This window comes from Mustela lutreola, chromosome 14 (genome assembly GCF_030435805.1).
Source record: "Mustela lutreola isolate mMusLut2 chromosome 14, mMusLut2.pri, whole genome shotgun sequence".
Lineage (NCBI taxonomy): Eukaryota > Metazoa > Chordata > Mammalia > Carnivora > Mustelidae > Mustela > Mustela lutreola.
The window spans coordinates 37,326,887-37,348,731 of NC_081303.1; the positions used below are offsets into that span (position 1 = coordinate 37,326,887).

At 40.5% G+C, this 21,845-nt stretch overlaps 1 protein-coding gene across 1 annotated transcript in view; it reads right to left on the reverse strand.

Moving 5' to 3' along the window:
- Nucleotides 1-21,845, reverse strand: part of DNAH14 (dynein axonemal heavy chain 14) — a 320,474-nt gene that overhangs the window by 169,876 nt on the left and 128,753 nt on the right. Inside the window, exons 33-34 of the mRNA XM_059145622.1 lie at nucleotides 20,950-21,026; nucleotides 15,264-15,435 (exon numbers count right to left, since the gene is read on the reverse strand). Coding sequence (XP_059001605.1) covers nucleotides 15,264-15,435; nucleotides 20,950-21,026 — 249 coding nt within the window. The remainder of the gene's footprint in view (nucleotides 1-15,263; nucleotides 15,436-20,949; nucleotides 21,027-21,845) is intronic.

The following is a 21,845-nucleotide window of genomic DNA, read 5'->3' on the forward strand; positions in this document are numbered from 1 at the left end:
GAGATTCCAGTTGCCTATTGCACGCAATTCAGATTCTCGTACCTCAAATGAACAAGGGATGTAAACAGCCCACGTACAGTGTATTTATTTAAGAGCATGTATTCCTATGTGGATATGCTATATGTGACTGGTCACTGTGTAAACCATCAAAAATACACTATTAAATAAAAGACTGGATTATTCCAAATTTAATATTAAACCTTTAAATTGTGAACTTTATGTCATTTCTCTAGCCATATATTATTAATTGGCAACATTTTATTAACAGTTTATTTAAGAGATGAAAGCCTTCATATTTATAATGTAAAAATTATATGAAGGGGAAAGAAGCAGAATAAACTGATGTTTCTAAACTAACTTGTAAAACTTAGGAAGAGATGAATATAAAAGGTAAAAAAGTCAAACCATCAACGTGCACCTAGAAATGCTATTATGAAGGCAATGCCATTTGTTTTAGCTGCGATTTGAAAATGTTAAAGGTAACACATAACTGGAGAAAGGAGAGGAAGGAATGTGTAGGCTGGGGAGAAACAAAAAGATGCTTATATAAGAGAGAGAAAGTGAAATTTGTCAACTAACATCTTCCTTCCCTTTTTCTAGCAGATTGGAAATCCTCAAAATGTAAGTATAAATATGCAGAATGTAGACAATAGCTTAGATGCAACCATCCATCTTATGTCTCCTGGAAGCCACATAGCACAAAACCACAAAGATATCTTCATATAGATATAGATATCTATATAAATATCTGTATCAATATATCTTATATCTCTATACCTATATATAGACATATCGATCTATCTATATATCTATATGTTTTCATTACAATAAGAATACAGAAAAATCTGTAATATCTAAAACACAGGTAAGTGCTATGAAAACAGTTAAGCTGATTTAGCTTAGAGTTTGGACCTACAGTTTGTTGGTTTGGAAAAATCCAACTCATTGAAACACATGGAACAGAGAATCTCAGAGCAGAAGTCCACTTCCTGTCAACAGAAAACTAAAAATAAATAGCTCCATATTAAAACAGCCAACAGAATATGAAAATACATAGCTAGAGAATTTAAAGTAAGATTTGGAATATCAAGGACAAAATGAAAATTTTAAAAGCTTCCAGAGAGACCTGCAGAGAAGATGGTGGAGTAGAAGGGTCCTGGGCTCACCTCATCCCATGGATACAACTAGGTAACACTCATGTCTGTGTAAATGACTCAGAAGATTCCCCAAAGACTGGTAGGACAGGCTCTCCACAGCTACACACCAAGAAGAGGCCACCTTGAAGAGGGTAGGATGGGCAGAGACACAGCTGGGAACCAAACAGATCTGTGACACTGACAGACCTGTGACACTGTCTGTAGGAGGGAGGGATCTGAGGGCACAGGAAGGGGAAGAGGAGCAGATGTCAGCCCAGGCACAGGGACCTATACCAAGAAGAGGGATCCCCATAACAATGCCTTTGAAAACCAGAGGGGCATAACTTTGTGAGCTCTTACATTCAGTGTGACTTACCACCTGGAACTTTAAAGATCAGCAGGTTCAGATAGGAAGCTGAGTCCCTGCTCTTAAAGAGACAGTAAAACAGCAGGAGACATAGCTGATTTTCCTAACACAAAGAAATAGACACAGCAATAGAAAGAATGAAGAGACAGAGGAATATGTCCCAAATGAAAGAGCAGAACAAAATCAGAGCAAGAGACCTAAACAAAAAGGAAATGAGTAATAGGTTTGATAATGAATTTAAAGTAATTCTCATAAATATCCTCACCAGAATTGAGAAAGGAGTGCAGAACCTTCATGAGACCTTCCACCAAGAGACAGGAGACATAAAAAAGAGCAATTAGAGCTATTGGACTCACTTAATGGAAATAAAAATAGACCAGCTGGAATAAATAGCAAACAAGAGGAAGTAGAATGGATCAGCCACCTGGAGGACAGAGTCATGGAAAGTAATAAAGCTGAGCAGATGATAGGGGGAAAAAAATACACAAAATGAGAATAGACCCAGGGAACTCAGCAACATTATCAAGATTAACAGATAGGGACCCCAGAAGGAAAAGAGCGAGAAAAGGGGGCAGAAGAAAAAGAGCGAGAAAAGGGGGCAGAAGATTTGTCTGAAGAGAGGATAGCTAAAAACTTCCTGAATCTGGGAAAGGAAAGAGAAATCCAGATCCAACAGACCTAGAGAAATCCCAACAAGACCAAGTCAAAGGGGTCCACACCTAGACACAAAGTAAATAATATGACAAAAAGTAGTGATAAAGAATTTTAAAAGCAGCAAGAGAAAAGAAAAGCAGTTACATACAAGGGAAACCCCATACAGCTATCAGTGTATTTTTCAGCAGAAACTTCATAGGCCAGAAGGGAGTAGAATGATATATTCAAAGTGCTAAAAGGAAAAAATCTGGAGCCAAGAATATCCAATAAGGCTCTCGTGCAGACCAGAAGGAGAGACAGAGCTTCCCAGACAAACAAGAGTTAAAGGAATTAATGACACTAAACGAGCCCTTCAAGAAATGCTAAAAAATATTCTTTGGGGCACCTGGGTGGCTCAGTGGGTTATGCTTCTGCCTTCAGCTCAGGTCATGATCTCAGGGTCCTGGGATCAAGCCCTGCATTGGGCTCTCTGCTTGGCAGGGAGCCTGCTTCCTTCTCTCTCTGCCTGCTGCTCTGCATACTTGTGAACTCTCTCTCTTTCTCTCTCTGTCAAACAAATAAATAGAATCTTAAAAAAAATATATTATTTGAGTGGAAAGGAAAGACCATAAGCAGGAATAAGAAAAGTTGGATGCACAAAAGAGGCAAAAATAAGTGTATCTATAAAATTCAGTCAAGAGATTCACAAAAAGGGATTCATTTTACTTTCATAAAAGACTGTAAAAAATGTCACCATATACCTAAGATGTGGGAGGAAGAGGAATAAGAATGAGTTCAATAAATGGAATTATTGAATAGTTATGTTGTACACCTAAAACTAATACAACACTATATGTTAACCATAATGGAACTAAAATTAAAAAAAAAAAAGAGTGAAACCCCCCAAAACCCCAAAACCCACAGGAAACAACAGGTGTTGACGATGATATGGAAAAAAAGGAACCCTCATGCACTGTTGGTGGGAACACAAACTGGTTTAGCCACTCCAAGAAACAGTATGGAGGTTCATCCAAAAAAATAAGAATAGAATTACCATATGATCCAGTAATTTCACTACTGGATATTTACCTAAAGAAATGCAAACAGTAATTTGAAAAGACATACACACTCCTATGTTTACTGCAGCTTTACAACAGTCAAGGTATGCAAACACCCCAAATCCCCATCGTTGGATGAATGGATAAAGAAGGTATGGTGTGTGTGTGTGTGTGTGTGTGTGTGTGTGTGTGTGTGTATGGTACAATATCACCCAGTCACAAAAAAGACTGAACTCTTAGCATGCACAACAACATAGAGGGATCTAGAGAGTATAATTCTAAGTGAAATAAGTCAGAGAAAGACAAATATTGTATGGTTTCACTTACATGTGGAATTTAAGAAGAATAAGAAATAAATATATATCCACGTATATCATCAAACTATATAAGAGCAGCAATGTGCCAATATGCAGGGAAAACAGATGTGAATCAATAATTGTAGTTAATATATTAATACATCACTTTTAGAAGCTGATGGATCAATAAAAAATAGGTATCTAAGCTGTGTAAGAGTGTATGTATATAATATTAAGTCCAATGAGCATAGAACACCTATTATATCAGAGCACACATGAAGCACTTACAAAACGATGTCATTAGGGGATGTAGGAAACCTCATGAAGGTTATTTCAAAAGGATAAATATGTACAGTATAGCATATAGTCCCCAATCAAAACTAATCAAAATGGAGATTAATAATATATGGGTAGTTTAAATTCTCAGAAATTGGCAAAAAAAAAAAAACTAATGGGCTTTAAAAATTATAAAGAAATATTTATAACTAAATGTTAATTAAAATACTACATGTGAAAACTTAAAGGATGGGGCGCCTGGGTGGCTCAGTGGGTTAAGCCGCTGCCTTTGGCTCAGGTCATGATCCCAGGGTCCTGGGATTGAGTCCTGCATCAGGCTTTCTGCTCAGCAGGTAGCCTGCTTCTCTCTCTCACTCTCTCTGCCTACTTGTGATCTCTCTCTGTCAAATAAATAAAATCTTTAAAAAACAAAACAAAACAAAAAACAAAAATAACCAACTTATAGGAAAGAGCTCCAGGAATACTGAGAGGAAAATTCACATCTTTAATACTTTAGGAAGAAACAGATAAAAAACAAACTCAGCACTAAACTTAAGAATAGGAGAACAAGTCAAATGAAATAAATAGAATGTAAATAATGGAGGACAGAAATCAACCAAATAGATCAAGGAAAAAAATAGTGAAAAAAAAAATCAAAACCAAAAGTTACCTCTTTCAAAAAACAGACCTCAGGCAAGAACGATCATTACGAAGAACAGAAATAACTGTAGCAGAGCCTGGAAAGTGGTGAGAGTAGTAGAAACAACTTCAGTTAATGCATTTAGAAACACGCATTTGTTGTGTGAACACAGGGAGTGTGAAGGGCTCACTAAGTGATTCAAAACCTCTCCCTCCCACCCCTACCAAATCCAGATCCAAGTATTTTTACAGTGAGTTTGATCAAAAATCTAATCTTATACAAGTTTTTCCAGAAAACATAAGAACATTTGTTGTTCAGTCTCTTTTGAAGAGCTAGGATAATCTTGATTCTAAAAACAGGTAAGGTAATTTTTAAGTGTACATGTGAAAATCCTAAATAAAATATTAACTAACTTAATAAAATAGTATATAAAAATCACATGAGGATAAAACGTGGAATATCCCAGGAAGGCAGGAGTGATGCAACCCTGGAAAGTTTTCATAAGCAAAAGAGAATATGGGACACAAGGACGGCAGGAAAGAGGTATGGCTTTCATTCTGATATGATCGGCCAACAAAATCCCCACGGAACACATAAAATCAGTGCTAATTCTGAACTACTGAGACACTTCACCAAGGCCGCCATATTCAAGGGGAGACTCAAATCAAAGGCATTTCAGTACACATGTTATACACCACTGAGAATATTATAACTATGACACCAGTATCGCCAAGAACTCTACGACACTGTGAAGTAACTGAAGGCATCGCATGGCCACGCAGCCAGGAGGCCGGAGCTGGATAACACTGGGCGGGTCCAGAGCCATGGGCTGGGGAGGCACAGGGTGTTCCCAGACCCCTTTCCTGCACAGAGTCACAGACAGCATTTCTAATGTACAAAGTTAAAAAAAAAAAAAGCAGGCAATATTGTCAAATTTGGGCAGTGAAAGAGAGCAGAAAGGAGAAAGAAGACATATATCATTGTTCATATTAGGGACTAACAGTATCCAAATAGCTGAAAAACTATGGATATTATGATAAAGATGTATAAAGTTATCCTTAGAATAAAAATACTAGCCTGCATAAAAATCTGTAGAATAAAACAAAATTTAAAAACCACTTCAGGGACACCTGGGTGGCTCAGTGGGTTAAAGCCTCTGCCTTCAGCTCAGGTCATTATCCCAGGGTCCAGAGATCAAGCCCTGCATCGGGCTCTCTGCTTGGTAGGGAGTCTGCTTCCTCCTCTCTCTCTCTGCTTGCCTCTCTGCCTGCTTGTGACTTCTCTCTCTGTGTGTCAAATAAATAGAATCTTTAAAACAAAAAATAAAAACCACTTCACTTTGTGGAATTTATAAAGTTGGGAAAAAAACAAGTCCACAAGTCCAAAAGGCAAACAATGGCATAACCATCTGAACAAAGTGGAATTCAAGCCAAAAAACCACACCCCAGGACCCAAAAGTGCTGCTTTTTGAGCACAACTCCTGCAATGATGTGTTATTGGTATCCGTGTGTCAGATGACCCAGTAATGACCATTAGGAAGCAGAGGGTGGAAGGGTGAATAGGAATGTGTGGAAAGGAGACACGAGTTCCCTTCTGAGTCCAAGGACAACAAGTAAACAAGTACAAGTCCGTCTGTGGCACGTGTAGCACCATCGATAAGATAGAGAAAATGGGATTGAGCTGCCTCTGCATCCATTCTGTCCCATCCATCCAACAGCCTGTGGGGACGTGACTCTGACCCTCCCACTGGCGCAGGCCCCCAGATGGCAGCCTGTAGAGCCGGGAGCAGGCATGAGCTGGTGGTGGCATGTCCCTGCCTCCTGGGGTCTTTCCTTTACAGGCTCCTTAGACGGCGCCCACCAGGAACTTGCCAAATGCCTGCTCTGTTTGGTTTGCCCTGACCAATGTAGCCTTAGCCTGGGAATCCCGAAAGCAGCCTGGCCATGGCCCCTGAAGAAGGAGGGTGCCCCAGGCCTGCCTCTCTGCCGGCACCCTGCCTCATGCTCCCCGGGGGCTCCGGGAGGCCTGTCCTGCAAACTTCCTCCAAGACCCCTGAGTAATAAGCATTTCAGTGTCTCTTGCTGAAGTGTAGCTCACCAGCTGGTACCCTACGCATCACTTAATAAATGTGAAATGAACAGTATTAACAAATGGAGATAAAAAAAATCTCTGTCTTCTATTTGCAGTCCAGAGATACCTTTTTTCCACGTGTATAGGGACTATGCACAAAAGTTACCTATCCATTAGGCCATTAAAAAGTCTAAATTCTTAAGGAATAATAACAAAGATAATATTCTCTGGTGATAATTAAGTAAAACCAGAAATTGGTAACAAAATCAGAAAATAAAAAGGTCTTTATCTGGAAATTAAAAGCATGAAAAACCTCTGTCTTGAAAGAAAACTTAGGAAAAAAAATACACATTAGTCTATCAAATTTCTGGGGAAAAATGCTTAGGAAAACACCACCCACCTGAACTTACAGCCTCTGTATCTAAGGCAGTGCTTGGATGAAGTTACATAGTTTTCTTTGTTGGGATTTTTTGTTTTGTTTTGTTTTTAAAGTAGGTTTCATATCCAGCATGAAGCCCAGTGTGGGGTTTGAACCACAACCCTATGATCAAGACCTGAGCTGAGACCAAGAGCCAGCCACTTACCAACTGAGCCACATGGATGTCCCTTGTTTTATCAACTTATAGTAGTAAAAAAATAAACTACTCATCTTAGACAGTTGGAGGGAAAACACAAAACTGGGAGAAAAAAAGAAGGCATTTAAAAATAATAATGGGGGGGAGGAGTCAAGATGGCAGAGAAGTAGCAGGCTGAGATGACATCAGGTAGCAGGAGGTCAGCTAGATAGCTTATCAAACCATTCCAAACACCTATAAATCCAACAGGAGATCAAAGAGAAGAAGAGCAACAATTCTAGAAACAGTAAATCGACCACTTTCTGAAAGGTAGGACGGTGGTGAAGTGAATCCAAAGCAGCAGGAAGACAGACCACGTGGGGCGGGGGTGCAGCTCCCGGTAAGTGGCAGAACAACAGAGCACTAAATCAGGACTGCTCCACTGAGGGACATCGCTCCAGAGGCTAAACTGGAGTGAAGCCCAGATGGGGTCAGCGTAGTCCCAGGTCTTGTTGGATCAAAGAAGGATTGGGGGTGTCTGAGTGTTGCAGAGCTCACAGGTATTAGAGCAGGGAAGCCGGCTACAGCGACAGAGCTAATGAGTGAGCTCTCAGCTCAGGGTTACCTTGAACCGTAATCCGTGGCACAGGCCACTGCTCTGTGAGTGGGGTCCCCACAAGATCCGGGGAGACACCCCCTGGGGGAGCTCAGGGATCTGCAGGGTTCAGAGACTCCAGGCAGAGCTGCATGCCAGAGACAGAGATGCTTGGTCACAGGCTGGGTGAGCTCGGAGTGTGGCTGGAGGCCAGGGAGACGGGAGTGATTGAGCGCTTTTCTCTGAGGGCGCGCTGAGGAGTGGGGCCTTGAGCTCTCAGCTCCTCCGGAGGGAGACTGGGAGGCCGCCATTTTCATTTCCGTCCTCCAGAACTCTACGGAAAGCATTCAGGGAACAAAAGCTCCCAAAAGCAAACCCTATCGGATTACTTAGCCTGGCCTGTGGTAAGGGCGGTGCAATTTTGCCTCGGGCAAAGACACTTGAGAATCACTACAACAGGCCCTTCCCCCCGAAGATAAAAAAAAATCCAGCCAAGATCAAGTTCACTTACCAAAAAGAACAGCGGAATTCCAGAGGAGGAGAAAGCAAAGCATGGAATTCATGGCTTTCTCCCCATGATTCTTTGGTCTTGCGTTAATTAATTTTTTTAATTTTATTTTTTTCTTCTGCTAATTTTTTTTAACTTTTACTCTTTCCTCTTTTAACATTTTTTACTAGTTTATCTTAACAGTACCTTTCATTAAAAAAATAGTAATCTTTTTTGAACCTTCATTATTACAGTCATATTTTATTCTTCATTGTATCTAACTTTATTTTTTGTATACACATAGGGTTTTTTCTTCTAAAAAATTTGGGTTACAACTTCTTCTAACAGATCAAAATATACCCTAAATCTAGCTTCGGGCTTGTTCTAGTCTCCAGCCTGAGCAAATTCTCTCCACTTTCTTCTTTATTCTCCCAACCAACTTACTTTATCAACTCCTTTTTTAGAAATTAAAAAAAATTTTTTTTATCTTTATAGGCATATTCCATCTCTTCATTGTGTTTACCCCTATATATGTTTTTCATTCTTTAAAAGTTTGGGAGGTAGTTTCTTCTAAGAGACCAAAATACTCACAAAATTAAGGGGGTGACCCTGTGCTAGTCACCAGTCTAATATATATATATATATATTCTTTTCTATATTTTTATTTGTTTTCTTTTTATATATTTTTTAACTTTTCTTTTAATCCCCTTTGTCCCCCCCCCCCCCCACGATTTGGGGTCTCTTCTGATTTGGTTTAAGCACATTTTCCTGTGGTCTTTGCCACCCTTTCAGTATTTTATTTGCTCCTTCATATATTCTTATCTGGACAAAATGACAAGGGGGAAAAACTCACCACAAAAACAAAACAAAACAAAACAAGAGGCAGTACTGAAGGCTAGGGACCTAATCAATACAGACATTGATAATATGTCAGATCTAGAGTTCAGAATGACGATTCTTAAGGTTCTAGCTGGGCTCGAAAAAGGCATGGAAGATATTAGAGAAACCCTCTTGGGAGATATAAAAGCCCTCTCTGGAGAAATAAAAGAACTAAAATCTAACCAAGTTGAAATAAAAAAAGCCATTAATGAGGTACAATAAAAAATGGAGGCTCTTACTGCTAGGATAAATGAGGCAGAAGAAAGAATTAATGATATGGAAGACCAAATGACAGAGAATAAAGAAGCTGAGCAAAAGAGAGACAAACAAATACTGGACCACGAAGGGAGAATTCGAGAGATAAGTGACACCATAAGACGAGAAAACGTTAGAATAATTGGGATTCCAGAAGAAGAAGAAGAGAGAGAGGGGAGCAGAAGGTATATTGGAGAGAATTACTATAGTGAATTTTCCTAATATGGCAAAGGGAACAAGCATCAAAATCCAGGGGGTGCAGAGAACCTCCCTCAAATCAGTAAGAATAGGTTCACACCCTGTCACCTAATAGTAAAATTTACAAGTCTTAGCAACAAAGAGAAAATCCTGAAAGCAGCCCATGAAAAGAAGTCTGTAACATACAATGGTAAAAATATTAGTTTGGCAGCTGACTTACCCACAGAGACCTGGCAGGCCAGAAAGAACTGGCATGATACATTCAGAGCACTAAATGAAAAAAACATGCAGCCAATAATACTATATCCAGGAAGGCTATAATTGAAAATAGAAGGATAAATTAAAAAGCTTCCAGGAAAACAAAAACTGAAAGAATTTGCAAACACCAAACCAGCTCTACAAGAAATATTGAAAGGGATCCTTTAAGCAAAGGGAGACCCTAAAAGTAGTAGATCAGAAAGAAATAGAGATAATATACAGTAACAGTCATCTTACAGGCAATACAATGGCACTAAATTCATATCTCTCAATAGTTACCTTGAATGTAAATGGGCTAAATGCCCCAATCAAAAGACACAGGGTATCAGAATGGATAAAAAAACAAAACCCATCAATATGCTGCCTACAAGAAACTCATTTTAGACCCGAAGACACTTCCAGATTTAAAGTGAGGGGGTGGAAAACAATTTACCATGCTAATGGACATCAGAAGAAAGCGGTGGGGGGGCAATCCTTATATCAGATTAGATATTAAGCCAAAGACTATAATAAGAGATGAAGAGGGACACTATGTCATACTCAAAGGGTCTGTCCAACAAGAAGCTCTAACAATTTTAAATATCTATACCCCTAACATGGGAGCAGCCAAATATATAAACCAATTAATAACAAAATCAAAGAAACACATCAACGATAATACGGTAATAGTAGGGGGCTTTAACACTCCCTTTACTGAAATGGACAGTTCATCCAAGCAAAAGATCAACAAGGAAATAAAGGCCTTAAATGACACATGGGACCAGATGGACTTCACAGATATATTCAGAACATTTCATCCCAAAGCAACAGAATACACATTCTTCTCTAGTGCACATGGAACATTCTCCAGAATAGATCACATTCTGGGTCCTAAATCAGGTCTCAACCAGTATCAAAAGATGGGGATCATTCTCTGCATATTTTCAGACCACAATGCTCTGAAGCTAGAACTCAATCCCAAGAGGAAATTTGGAAAGAACCCAAATACATGGAGACTAAACAGCATCCTTCTAAAGAATGAATGGGTCAACCAGGAAATTAAAGAAGAATTGAAAAAATTCATGGAAACAAACTATAATGAAAACATAGCAGTTCAAAATCTGTGGGACACAGCAAAGGCAGTCCTGAGAGGAAAATATATAGCAGTACAAGCCTTTCTCAAGAAACAAGAGAAGTCTCAAGTACATAACCTAACCCTATACCTAAAGGAGCTGGAGAAAGAACAACAAAGAAAGCCTTAACCCAGCAGGAGAAGAGAAATCATAAAGATCAGAGCAGAAATCAATGAAATAGAAACCAAAAAAACAATAGAACAAATCAACGAAACTAGGAGCTGGTTCTTTGAAAGAATTAATAAGATTGATAAACCCCTGGCCAGACTTATCAAAAGAAAAGAGAAATATATAAATAAATAAAATAAAATAAAATAATAAATAAATAAAATAGAATCATGAATGAAAGAGGAGAGATTACAACCAACACCAAAGAAATACAAACAATTATAAGAACCCATTATGAGCAACTCTACACCAACAAGCTTGACAATATGGAAGAAATGGATGCATTCTTAGAGACATATAAACTACCACAACTGAACCAGGAAAAAATAGAAAACCTGTACAGACCCATAACCAGTAAGGAGATTGAAAGAGTCATCAAAAATCTCCAAAAAAACAAAAGCCCAGGGCCAGACGGCTTCCCAGGGGGATTTCTACCAAACATTTAAAGAAGAATTAATTCCTATTCTCCTGAAACTGTTCCAAAAAATAGAAATGGAAGGAAAACTTCCAAACTCATTTTATGAGGCCAGCATCACCTTGATCCCAAAACCAGACAAACATCCCATCAACAAAGGGAATTACAGATCAATATCCTTGATGAACATAGATGTGAAAATCCTCACCAAAATACTAGCCAACAGGATCCAACAGTACATTAAAAGGATTATTCACCATGACCAAGTGGGATTTATTCCAGGGCTGCAAGGTTGGTTCAACATCAGCAAAACAATCAATGTGATACAAAACATTAATAAAAGAAGAACAAGAACCATATGATACTCTCAATAGATGCTGAAAAAGCATTTGACAATGTACAGCATCCCTTCCTGATCAAAACTCTTCAAAGCAGAGGGATAGAGGGCACATACCTCAATATTTTCAAAGCCATCTATGAAAAACCCACTGCAAATATAATTCTCAATGGAGAAAAACTGACAGCTTTTCCACTAAGGTCAGGAACATGGCAGGGATGTCCGTTATCACCACTGCATAGTACTAGAAGTCCTAGCCTCAGCAATCAGACAACAAAAGGAAATTAAGGCACCTAAATTGGCAAAAAGAAGTCAAACTATCACTCTTCGCAGATGATATGATACTATATGTGGAAAACCCAAAAGACTCCACTCCAAAACTGCTAGAACTTGTACAGGAATTCAGTAAAGTGTCAGGATATAAAATCAATGCACTGAAATCAGTTGCATTTCTCTACACCAACAACAAGACAGAAGAAAGAGAAATTAAGGAGTCAATCCCATTTATAATTGCACCCAAAAGCACAAGATACCTAGGAATAAACCTAACCAAAGAGGCAAAGAATCTATACTCAGAAAACTATAAAGTACTCATGAAAGAAATTGAGGAAGACACAAAGAAATGGAAAAATGTTCCTGGATTGGAAGAACAAATATTGTGAAAATGTCTATGCTACCTAAAGCAATCTACACATTTAATACAATTCCTATCAAAATACCATCCATTTTTTTTTCAAAGAAATAGAACAAATAACCCTAAAATTTATATGGAACCAGAAAAGACCTCGAATAGCCAAAGGAATATTGAAAAAGAAGGCCAAAGTTGGTGGCATCACAATTCCGGACTTCAAGCTCTACTACAAAGCTGTCATCATCAAGACAGCATGGTACTGGCACAAAAACAGACACATAGATCAATGGAACAGAATAGAGAGCCCAGAAATAGACCCTCAACTCTATGGTCAACTCATCTTTGACAAAGCAGGAAAGAATGTCCAATGGAATAAAGACAGCCTCTTCAATAAATGGTGCTGGGAAATTGGATAGCCACATGCAGAAAAATGAAATTGGACCATTTCCTTACACACACACACAAATAGACTCAAAATGGATGAAGGAACCTCAATGTGAGAAAGGAATCCATAAAAATCCTTGAGGAGAACACAGGCAGCAACCTCTTCGACCTCAGCTGAAGCAACTTCTTCTTAGGAACATCGCCAAAGGCAAGGGAAGCAAGAGCAAAAATGAACTATTGGGGTTTCATCAAGATCAAAAGCTTTTGCACAGAAAAGGAAACAGTTAACAAAACCAAAAGACAACTGACAGAATGGGAGAAGATATTTGCAAACGACATATCAGATAAAGGGCTAGTATCCAAAATCTATAAAGAGCTTTAGCAAACTCAACATCCAAAGAACAAATAATCCAATCAAGAAATGTACAGAGGACATGAACAGACATTTCTGCAAAGAAGACATCCAGATGGCCAACAGACACATGAAAAAGTGCTCCATGTCACTTGGCATCAGGGAAATACAAATCAAAACCACAATAAGATACTACCTCACACTGGTCAGAATGGCTAAAATTAATGAATCAGGAAATGACAGATGCTGGTGAGGATGCGGAGAAAGGGGAACCCTCCTACACTGTTGGTGGGAATGCAAGCTGGTGCAGCCACTCTGGAAAACAGCATGGAGGTTCCTCAAAAAGTTGAAAATAGAGCTACCCTATGACCCAGCAATTGCACTACTTACCCTAAAGATACAAAAGTAGTGATCTGAAGGGGCTCATGCACCCGAATGTTTATAGCAACAATGTCCACAATAGCCAAACTATGAAAAGAACCTAGATGTCCATCAACAGATGAATGGATAAAGATGATGTGGTATATATAGACAATGGAATACTATGCAGCCATCAAAAGAAATGAAATCTTGTCATTTGCAATGATGCGGATGGAACTAGAGGGTATTATGCTTAGCGAAATAAGTAAATTGGAGAAAGACAACTATCATATGATCTCCCTGATATAAGGAAGTGGAGATGCAACGTGGGGTTTTTTGGGGGGTAGGAAAAGAATAAATGAAACAAGATGGGATCAGGAGGAGACAAACCATTAGACACTCTTGATCTCACAGAACAAACTGAGGGTTGTTGGGTAGAGGGGGTCTGGAGAGGGTGGTTGGATTATGGACATTGGGGGGTGCTGTGGTGAGTGCTGTGAAGCATGTAAACCTGGCGATTCACAGACCTGTACCCCTGGGGCTAAAAATGCATTATATGTTTATAAAAAAATAAAAATAATAATAGGGATATTAAAAGGTTAGAAATCAAAAAGATGTATTAAATAAAAGGCCATTTTTTTGAATAAAACAATTAGATACACTTGTAGGTCATCTAGGTAATAAAGAAAACCCAAGCTAAGAAAATAAGACCTGCTGGGAGGGTAACATCAGGAACGGGAAACCACAGCGGCTGTGAGATCCACACAGAACATATAACATGTGAATGCCATGAGAATACTCCCTAGTTCAACAAAATTGAGCCTAGAAGGGATCTGAAATCTAACTAGACCAGAACCATGAAAGAACTATTGTGTCATAAAACTCCTGGTCCGGGTGGTTTGCAAGGGAAATTTTCCCAGACTTTCCTACACAACCTAATGAATGATCTTCTGCTGAGCACTTCATGTGTGCCTCAAAATAATATGTATTCTATGCCCGCTGGGTAAAGGGTTGTGCACATAGCTTATACCTATACTTAAAGAAGGAACAATTATGAGGCTGTTTAAACTACAAGCTACATATACCATATATACTAAAATTAAAACAAAAAAAAGTGTTTTGAAAAACTGGGCAGGGTACCAGGGAAAGGAGTGTGTGGGTTTGATGGCCTGATAGCTGATAAGGGCCCAGGACGAGCCAGAAAGCAAAGAGACGCCTGGGGTAGAAAAGGTGGCGGGAGGAAAAAGGACACAAAGGTCACCTGATGTGGCCAGACCGTGAAAGGCCGTGTGATCGGTGTCGGGGGAGCTGACTCTGGGTCTGTCTGCTGGGGGCTCTGTGGACTCTGTGGGCCTGGTCACAGGTGTCCAGAAAGCACTGCTGGCTGCCGCAGCATGTGGACACAGGGGGCCACGGGAGAAAAGTCAAGACCCCACCCAGACAGAAGCAATGACTGCAAGGTCAGTCATAACATGCCATTTTTATAACCACAAAAGTTTACATTGTAATGTCCTTTTTCATAGTCCTGATCTAATTTGATCCTTAGAGCATGTCTTTAATGAGAGGAAACTCTCATTCCCTTTGGAAAGATGAAAAAACTGGGGAACAATGTAATTAGCAGCCTTCCTTGACTGAGGCTGTTTTTCTCCCAAGGGGAATATGTCTCCGAGTATGTTTATCCCTCCAACCAGAACACGAATAGAGTGTTTCAGGAAGAACTAGAATATTTTTTACTTACGTCATTTCTTATCTCAATATTCCACATCTAAATCATTTGTGATGGTTTTCAAAAGTCTTATTACCTCCAAGACAACCTGATTTGGTATTGAAACTTCTGCTTCAGGAAAAATATCTCCTATAATCTTTTCAAAACATGGGATGTCTTCAGGGAGAAATTTTGGCAAACTAGCTTCTCTTAGAGCCTCAAGGACGATCAGAGTCTCCTCCTTTTCAGAAAGATGGTCACAGGAGTTACTTTAACAGAAGAAAAAAACACAGACCAGGTGAGCAAGAATGAGACCGAGGACTGTTCCGCTCCTTTGCGGTGGGGGCTATCCCCACAGCCCTTCCTCCTGTCCCTCACCGCAAAGCAGCTAGGCGGTGTGCGTGAGGCATATCTGGTCCCAGGGCCCACAGATGGGACCCAGAGACAGGCCCGGGCTGGTCCTGAACAGGCAGGGCAATGCCACGCCCCCAGTCAGGGTCTGGCATTGTATCAGTAACGTGTTTTAGCTGCAAATAATGGAACGAATTTGGGTTGATGTCAAATAAGAAATAATAACGGGCACCTGGGTGGCTCAGTGGGTTAAAGCCTCTGCCTTCAGCTGAGGTCATGATCCCAGGGTCCTGGGATGGAGCCCCACATCGGGCTTTCTGCTCAGTGGGGAGCCTGCTTCCCTTCCTCTTTCTGCCTCTCTCTGCCTATTTGTGATCTCTCTCTCTGTCAAATAAATAAATAAAATCTTCAAAAAAATAAGAAATAATAACAATTTATTCACAATCTCAAGGAGACCAGGGAAACAGGCTTGCAGGCTATGCAGCTGGGAACTGTGGCCCAAGTTATGCCATGGAAGAGGTCCTGTAGAGACCAATGGACCTGAAACCCTTGTCAGAACAGTCCTCCCCTGCCCGCCTCTGGAGCTTCTGAGGGAGAGAAACCTTGAACCCCTCTTCTGCTCAAGCCAGCTGAAGGTATCTCTGCTTGTTGTCATAAAAGCCTCCAGATGTAAGAAGTCATTGCATAATATACTGTCCCACAGTAACAATATGTTGCCTCTTGAACACTTCAACACATATCTGTGCACATTAAACATGCCCGCAGGAGAAGGAACAGTAGGCCATGCGATCAGACTGCAGAGACACGCAAGAAGCAACGTACTCTGGGCGGGAGAGGCCCTCCTGCCCTCCTGGGCACGCATGTCCAAACTCTTCAGCAGGATGGAGGCGAATCTGAAGTCTTTGATCCTTAATAAAAACAGCTAATAGCTAACGTTTAGGGAGCACTTTTACCGGACACTCTGTTTAGTTCTTTATTCGAAGAATTCATTACTCTTTTCAAGCACTTTAGAGGGAAAGTAATACTCAACATGACCCAGGTCAGACAGTTGCTGGGGGTCAGTGACATCCTTTCTCCCCAGACACAGCTTGCTTTACACTCAAGGAGGATAACTTGAAGGAAGGAAAGAAGGAAGGACGGACGGACGGACACACAAACTGACTACTACATCTGGGAGCGATGACAGTTTATATATAATAATACTGTTATGATACTGTGCTGTTAGATATAAAAAGGTAAGACTCAACTAAAGTTCTCCAAAAGAATAATTTGGGGGATGGCATCTAAGATTATCATGGGGGAATATCTATTATCATTTAAGAATAAAAAATGAAAGCTCTACACTTATAAGTCAACTAAAATCCAAGAAAATCCAAGAAAATAATTTTTTTTTCTTACCCATTTTGATTGCCTTCATGATACCTACCACATTCTTTGGAATTAGTTAAGACTCACTTTATGGCCCAGTACTGTGGTAAGTTTTTTTTTTTTTATGCCTTTTTTTTTAAATATAATTTTTTATTTTTTATAAACATATATTTTTATCCCCAGGGGTACAGGTCTGTGAATCACCAGGTTTACACACTTCACAGCACTCACCAAAACACATACCCTCCCCAATGTCCATAATACCACCCCCTTCTCCCAAACCCCCTCCCCCCAGCAACCCTCAGTTTGTTTTGTGAGATTAAGAAATGAAAGAAGATGGGATTGGGAGGGAGACAAACCATAACTGTGGTAAGTTTTGTAAGTGTTTCAAGTGATTACCTGAAGAGATGTTAATTCTCTAGCTGCCGACAAAGCACATCTTTCCTACCAAGGACATCCTAGGATTCCAGCTGCTGGGCAGTCTGTCTCCCCGAAGGGGAGATACAGAAACCTCCTTTCTGGGACTGTCTGCGGGGGGGCAGACAAAACTGTTGCACAGAGATATATTCCCTTGCTAATCCCTGGAACCTGTGAATATTTTCTGATACAGCAAAAGATGGGACTGAGTTTATCCCAGATGATCCCGATTTAAATGCAGACACACGCTCCTCCTGAGAGCAAGGCAGAGAGACACACAGACACGCAGACAGTGAGAAGAGGGGGTGGACACTGGAGTGACGCAGCCACAAGCTCCGGGGTGCTGACAGAGCACATGCCGGACTCTCCCTCTGGGCCTTGGCAGGGACAACAGTCCTGCCCACAACCTGGAGTTCAGACTTCTGGTCTCAGGTACTTTAAGATGTCAAGTATGTAGCCATTTGTTATGGCAGCCCTACAAAGCAAATACATGGTCTCCTACTACTGTTTTGTTTTTTTTTTTTTTTTTTTTAAAGATTTTATTCATTTGACAGAAAGAGACACAGCGAGAGAGGGGAACACAAGCAGGGGGAGTAGGAGAGGGAGAAACAGGCTTCCTGCTGAGCAGGGAGCCCGATGCAGGGCTCGATCCCAGGACCCTGGGACCATGACCTGAGCTGAAGGCAGACGCTTAACAACTGTGCCACCCAGGTGCCCCTCCTATTACTGTTTTAAATGTAAGCACCTCCAGACTTTCCGGGAGTTAGAGAGAGGCTCCAGTATGCTCTAGACAGAGTTGCTGGGAGACTGCTCTGGAAATGAGGGACATTTGTGGTATCCTTGCATGCCTCGGAGGCAAAGCCAGGAGCCTGAGAAAGAATAGGCAAGAGCAGAGGGAGAGGAAGGGACAGGAGGGAAAAGGCCAGACAAGAAGAATCACAATAATTTTTGGTGTCAGGAAGGACCAAGGGATTTTTAAAAAGCAAAACAGTCTGATTTTTAAATTTTTTGCTGTGCTTTACTCTGATAAAAATTCCCAAATCTGGGCACGTGGGTGGCTCAGTGGGTTAAAGCCTCTGCCTTCAGCTCAGGTCATGATCCCAGGGTCCTGGGTTTGAGCCCCGCATCAGGCTCTCTGCTCGGTGGGGAGCCTGCTTCCTCCTCTCTCTCTGGCTGCCTCCCTGCCTAATTGTGATCTCTGTCAAATAAATAAATAAAATCTTTTAAAAATCCCCCAATTCTCTTTATAATACAGTCAACTTCACACAACCACATCACCTGCACGATGGTCTGTAGGACCAGGGGACGGGCTGTCACAGCTGTGCAAGCACAGACAGACAAAAGACAGCTGCTCCTCATGGCAGCAGACTGACAGCACACTGGAGGCGAGATCCCTAGTCCAGGTGTCTAGGAGAACTAACTGAGGCTTTTCTATGATGCAAAGAACATGGATCAGGGACTCCCTCCCTGGAACAGGTCCTCGTACAGCAGAAAGCCTGGAGGACTGGAGGACGTCAGGAGGCTGATTCCTGGTACTCCTGCCTCTAATTCTTCCCAACGACAAAGCATTTCATAACAGGTAGCCATCTACCTGCCATCAGTCTTACATAGGCCATTTTGTAATATATGCCTTAGTTCCTTCATTTGTAAGAAATAACATACTATGGTCGAGCTAAAGCCAGACCCCTGACTCTTCCCCTCCCTACAGCGTTCTGTGCTTGGTGCTGTATCTAGGTACTATGAACAATCTGTAACACTGGCTGTGTTTTAATAATTCATGTAAATGGTATATTGATATGCCCTCTTACAACGTATTCACTTTTTTCATTTAATTTTTAATGGGTAATACATGAATATAGCCCCTAATCAAACCCAAAGAGGTCCGCCCCTTAGCAACAATGGAAACAAATGCTCACTTCCCTATAGCTTCATCAACAAAGTCCCAACTTTCGTATTTTTGCCCATCAGATGAGAGACATTTCCATTTTTAATGTGCATTTCTCTCAGGAGTGGGGTTGAGTATACTTTCATGTATTTAAAAACTTTTATGTTTCCTTTTCTGAGAACTGGCTTTGCCCATTTTGCATACGAGTCCTTCCGCATGTTCTCCAGGCAGTGCTCCCATGTCATCAGAGTGAGCTCTCCCTCTGCCCAGAGAGCTGCAAATATCCTTCTTCCCAGTTCAGCACTCAGCCCCTGATCGCACAGTGTTTTTTGACCATTATCACTCTTTGCCTTAGCTTCTAGATTTTGAGTCTTAGTTTTACAGGTCTTCTGTAATCCAAGAAAATAAAGGACATTTTGTTTCTTCAAATCCTTTTATGTTTTCAGTCTTTTGCTCCTGTTATCCAGGTAGATAACGTTGGCCGTGGCTCCAACTGCATCTTTATGCACAGGGCACTTTAGTTTTCCCAAAGACAATCACTGGAAAGTCTGGGAGTTTGTTCTTGCCTCACAACTGACAACACACTACACACCCAGAGCGTGCAGTCCTGCTTCTGGGTTCTGTTCTGTCCTGATGACTTGTCCCTCTTTGTTCATAAGCCAGCACCACAGTGTTTAACCAATGCAGCTCTATAATATGTCTCAGTAATTAAAGGGAAGTTTCTCCTTCATTGCTTTTATTTGTTAATATCTTTCAAGTTAGTCTTAACTGTTTTTCTTTTTTTTTACGATGCATTTATTCATTTGAGGCAGAGAAAGAGTGCACTTGCACACGCGAGTGCGAGTGGTGGGAGGGATGGAAGGAGAGAGAATCTCAAGCAGACTCCCTGCTGAGCAAAGAGCCTGACTCAGGGCTCCATCTCATGACCCGTGAGATCATGACCCATGAAATCACAACCTGAGCCGAAACCAAGAATCGGATGCTTAACCACTTGTGCCACTGAGAAGCCCCTTTCTATTTGAACTTTAGAATCTGTTGGCTCAAAAATAAACAAATAATACCTTTGGTATACTCACTGGGAGGTTTTTTCATTTATAAATGAGCATTTAGAGTCTTTAAATCTTTATGATGCTAGACCATCTAAGATGTTATATTAAGTACATGATGTATTATTTCATTTATTCATGTTTTCATTTGTGTCCTTCACAAATGCTTTCTTCATATGGGTTTTACACATTTCTCATACAGATATATTCATATAGGTCTTACATTTCTCATTAAATTACTGCTCTTTTAAATAAGGCCTTTTATTCCAGTGTATCTTTTATTATATAAAGGTTAAGATAGTTTTTTAAAAAAAGATTTTATTTATTTATTTGGCAGAGATCACAAGTAGGCAGAGAGGCAGGCAGAGAGAGAGGACAAAGTAGGCTCCCTGCTGAGCAAAGAGCCTGATGTGGGGCTCGATCACAGGACCCTGGAATCATGGCCTGAGCAGAAGGCAGAGGCTTTAACCCACTGAGCCACCCAGGCGGCCCAAGATACATTTTTTTAAACAATAAGTTCTTCTGGGGAAAAGTCCCCGGGGATCTTGTGCATTTTTTTCTTCCTCTTCTTTCACATTCTTAAACACCTCTATCATATTTCACTGTAACATTCTGGGAGCTCCATTTTATCTTGTTACTGTTACTTAGACTTTTACCAATTATTTTCCCTGTGTTGTATAACTTCGTTTGACCTAACGATTCAAAATTCAACTCACCATTTAAATACCTGTTTCTTCTTCCCAGCCATTGTTAAAACGGTCTTCATAGTCCTCAAGCCAAAATCATAATGATCCTATAAAGCATTAAAGTATCTGAGTTATTACATTTCTGAATGAAAAATGGGATGACTTGGACATAAATACATATACTATACAGTTAAATCCCTAATCATGTACACTGTGAAGAGAGACTGTGCTGTAAATCAAGAAAGACTGCATTTGGCTTCTAGTGCCTTCACTTCCCCCCGAAGTGGTGCCCCTAAAGTCTTCTTAAGAGAGAAAGTCAGAAGTATTAAAGCTGTTAAAAACTATCAGGATCTAAACTAAATTTTCTCTGAAATGGAGAGAAAGAACTGAAAGAATAGGGTAAGGAAGAACATTCTGGAGGTGGTGTGGCTGGTTGTCCAAACCATGCTGAGTCATAAACAAATACCCATCCAGCTAGCATATCCCAGAACATCATTTTCAACATGTGGTACTCAGATCAGCAACATCAGGGACTGTTGAGAACTGGTTAGAAACGCAAATTCTCAAGGGCTGCGCCACTCAGGAAGTTGGTGGTAACGTCCAGGGATTTGTGTTTCAACAAATTCCCCCAATTATCTCGAAGCACAAAAAAAGTGCGAGTCACTACTATAGAGGTTAACTTCCTCGTATGGAGAGAAAGTAGTCCCCAGTTTCACACAGCAGGTATTCCATTATTTTCTCCAGGCCCTGGAGGAAAGGCTTGCAACCTGGACTGGTTTTACACATACCCTCACCTCCATGTTGGCTCGCCATCTTGAACTGCTGACCGGATTCTATCTCCATTATTTCCCAGGTCATCCCATGGTCCGATACCAGAAAAGTCTTATTTAAGGTTTTCTATAATCCCCTTGCTTTTGAAAAAAGCA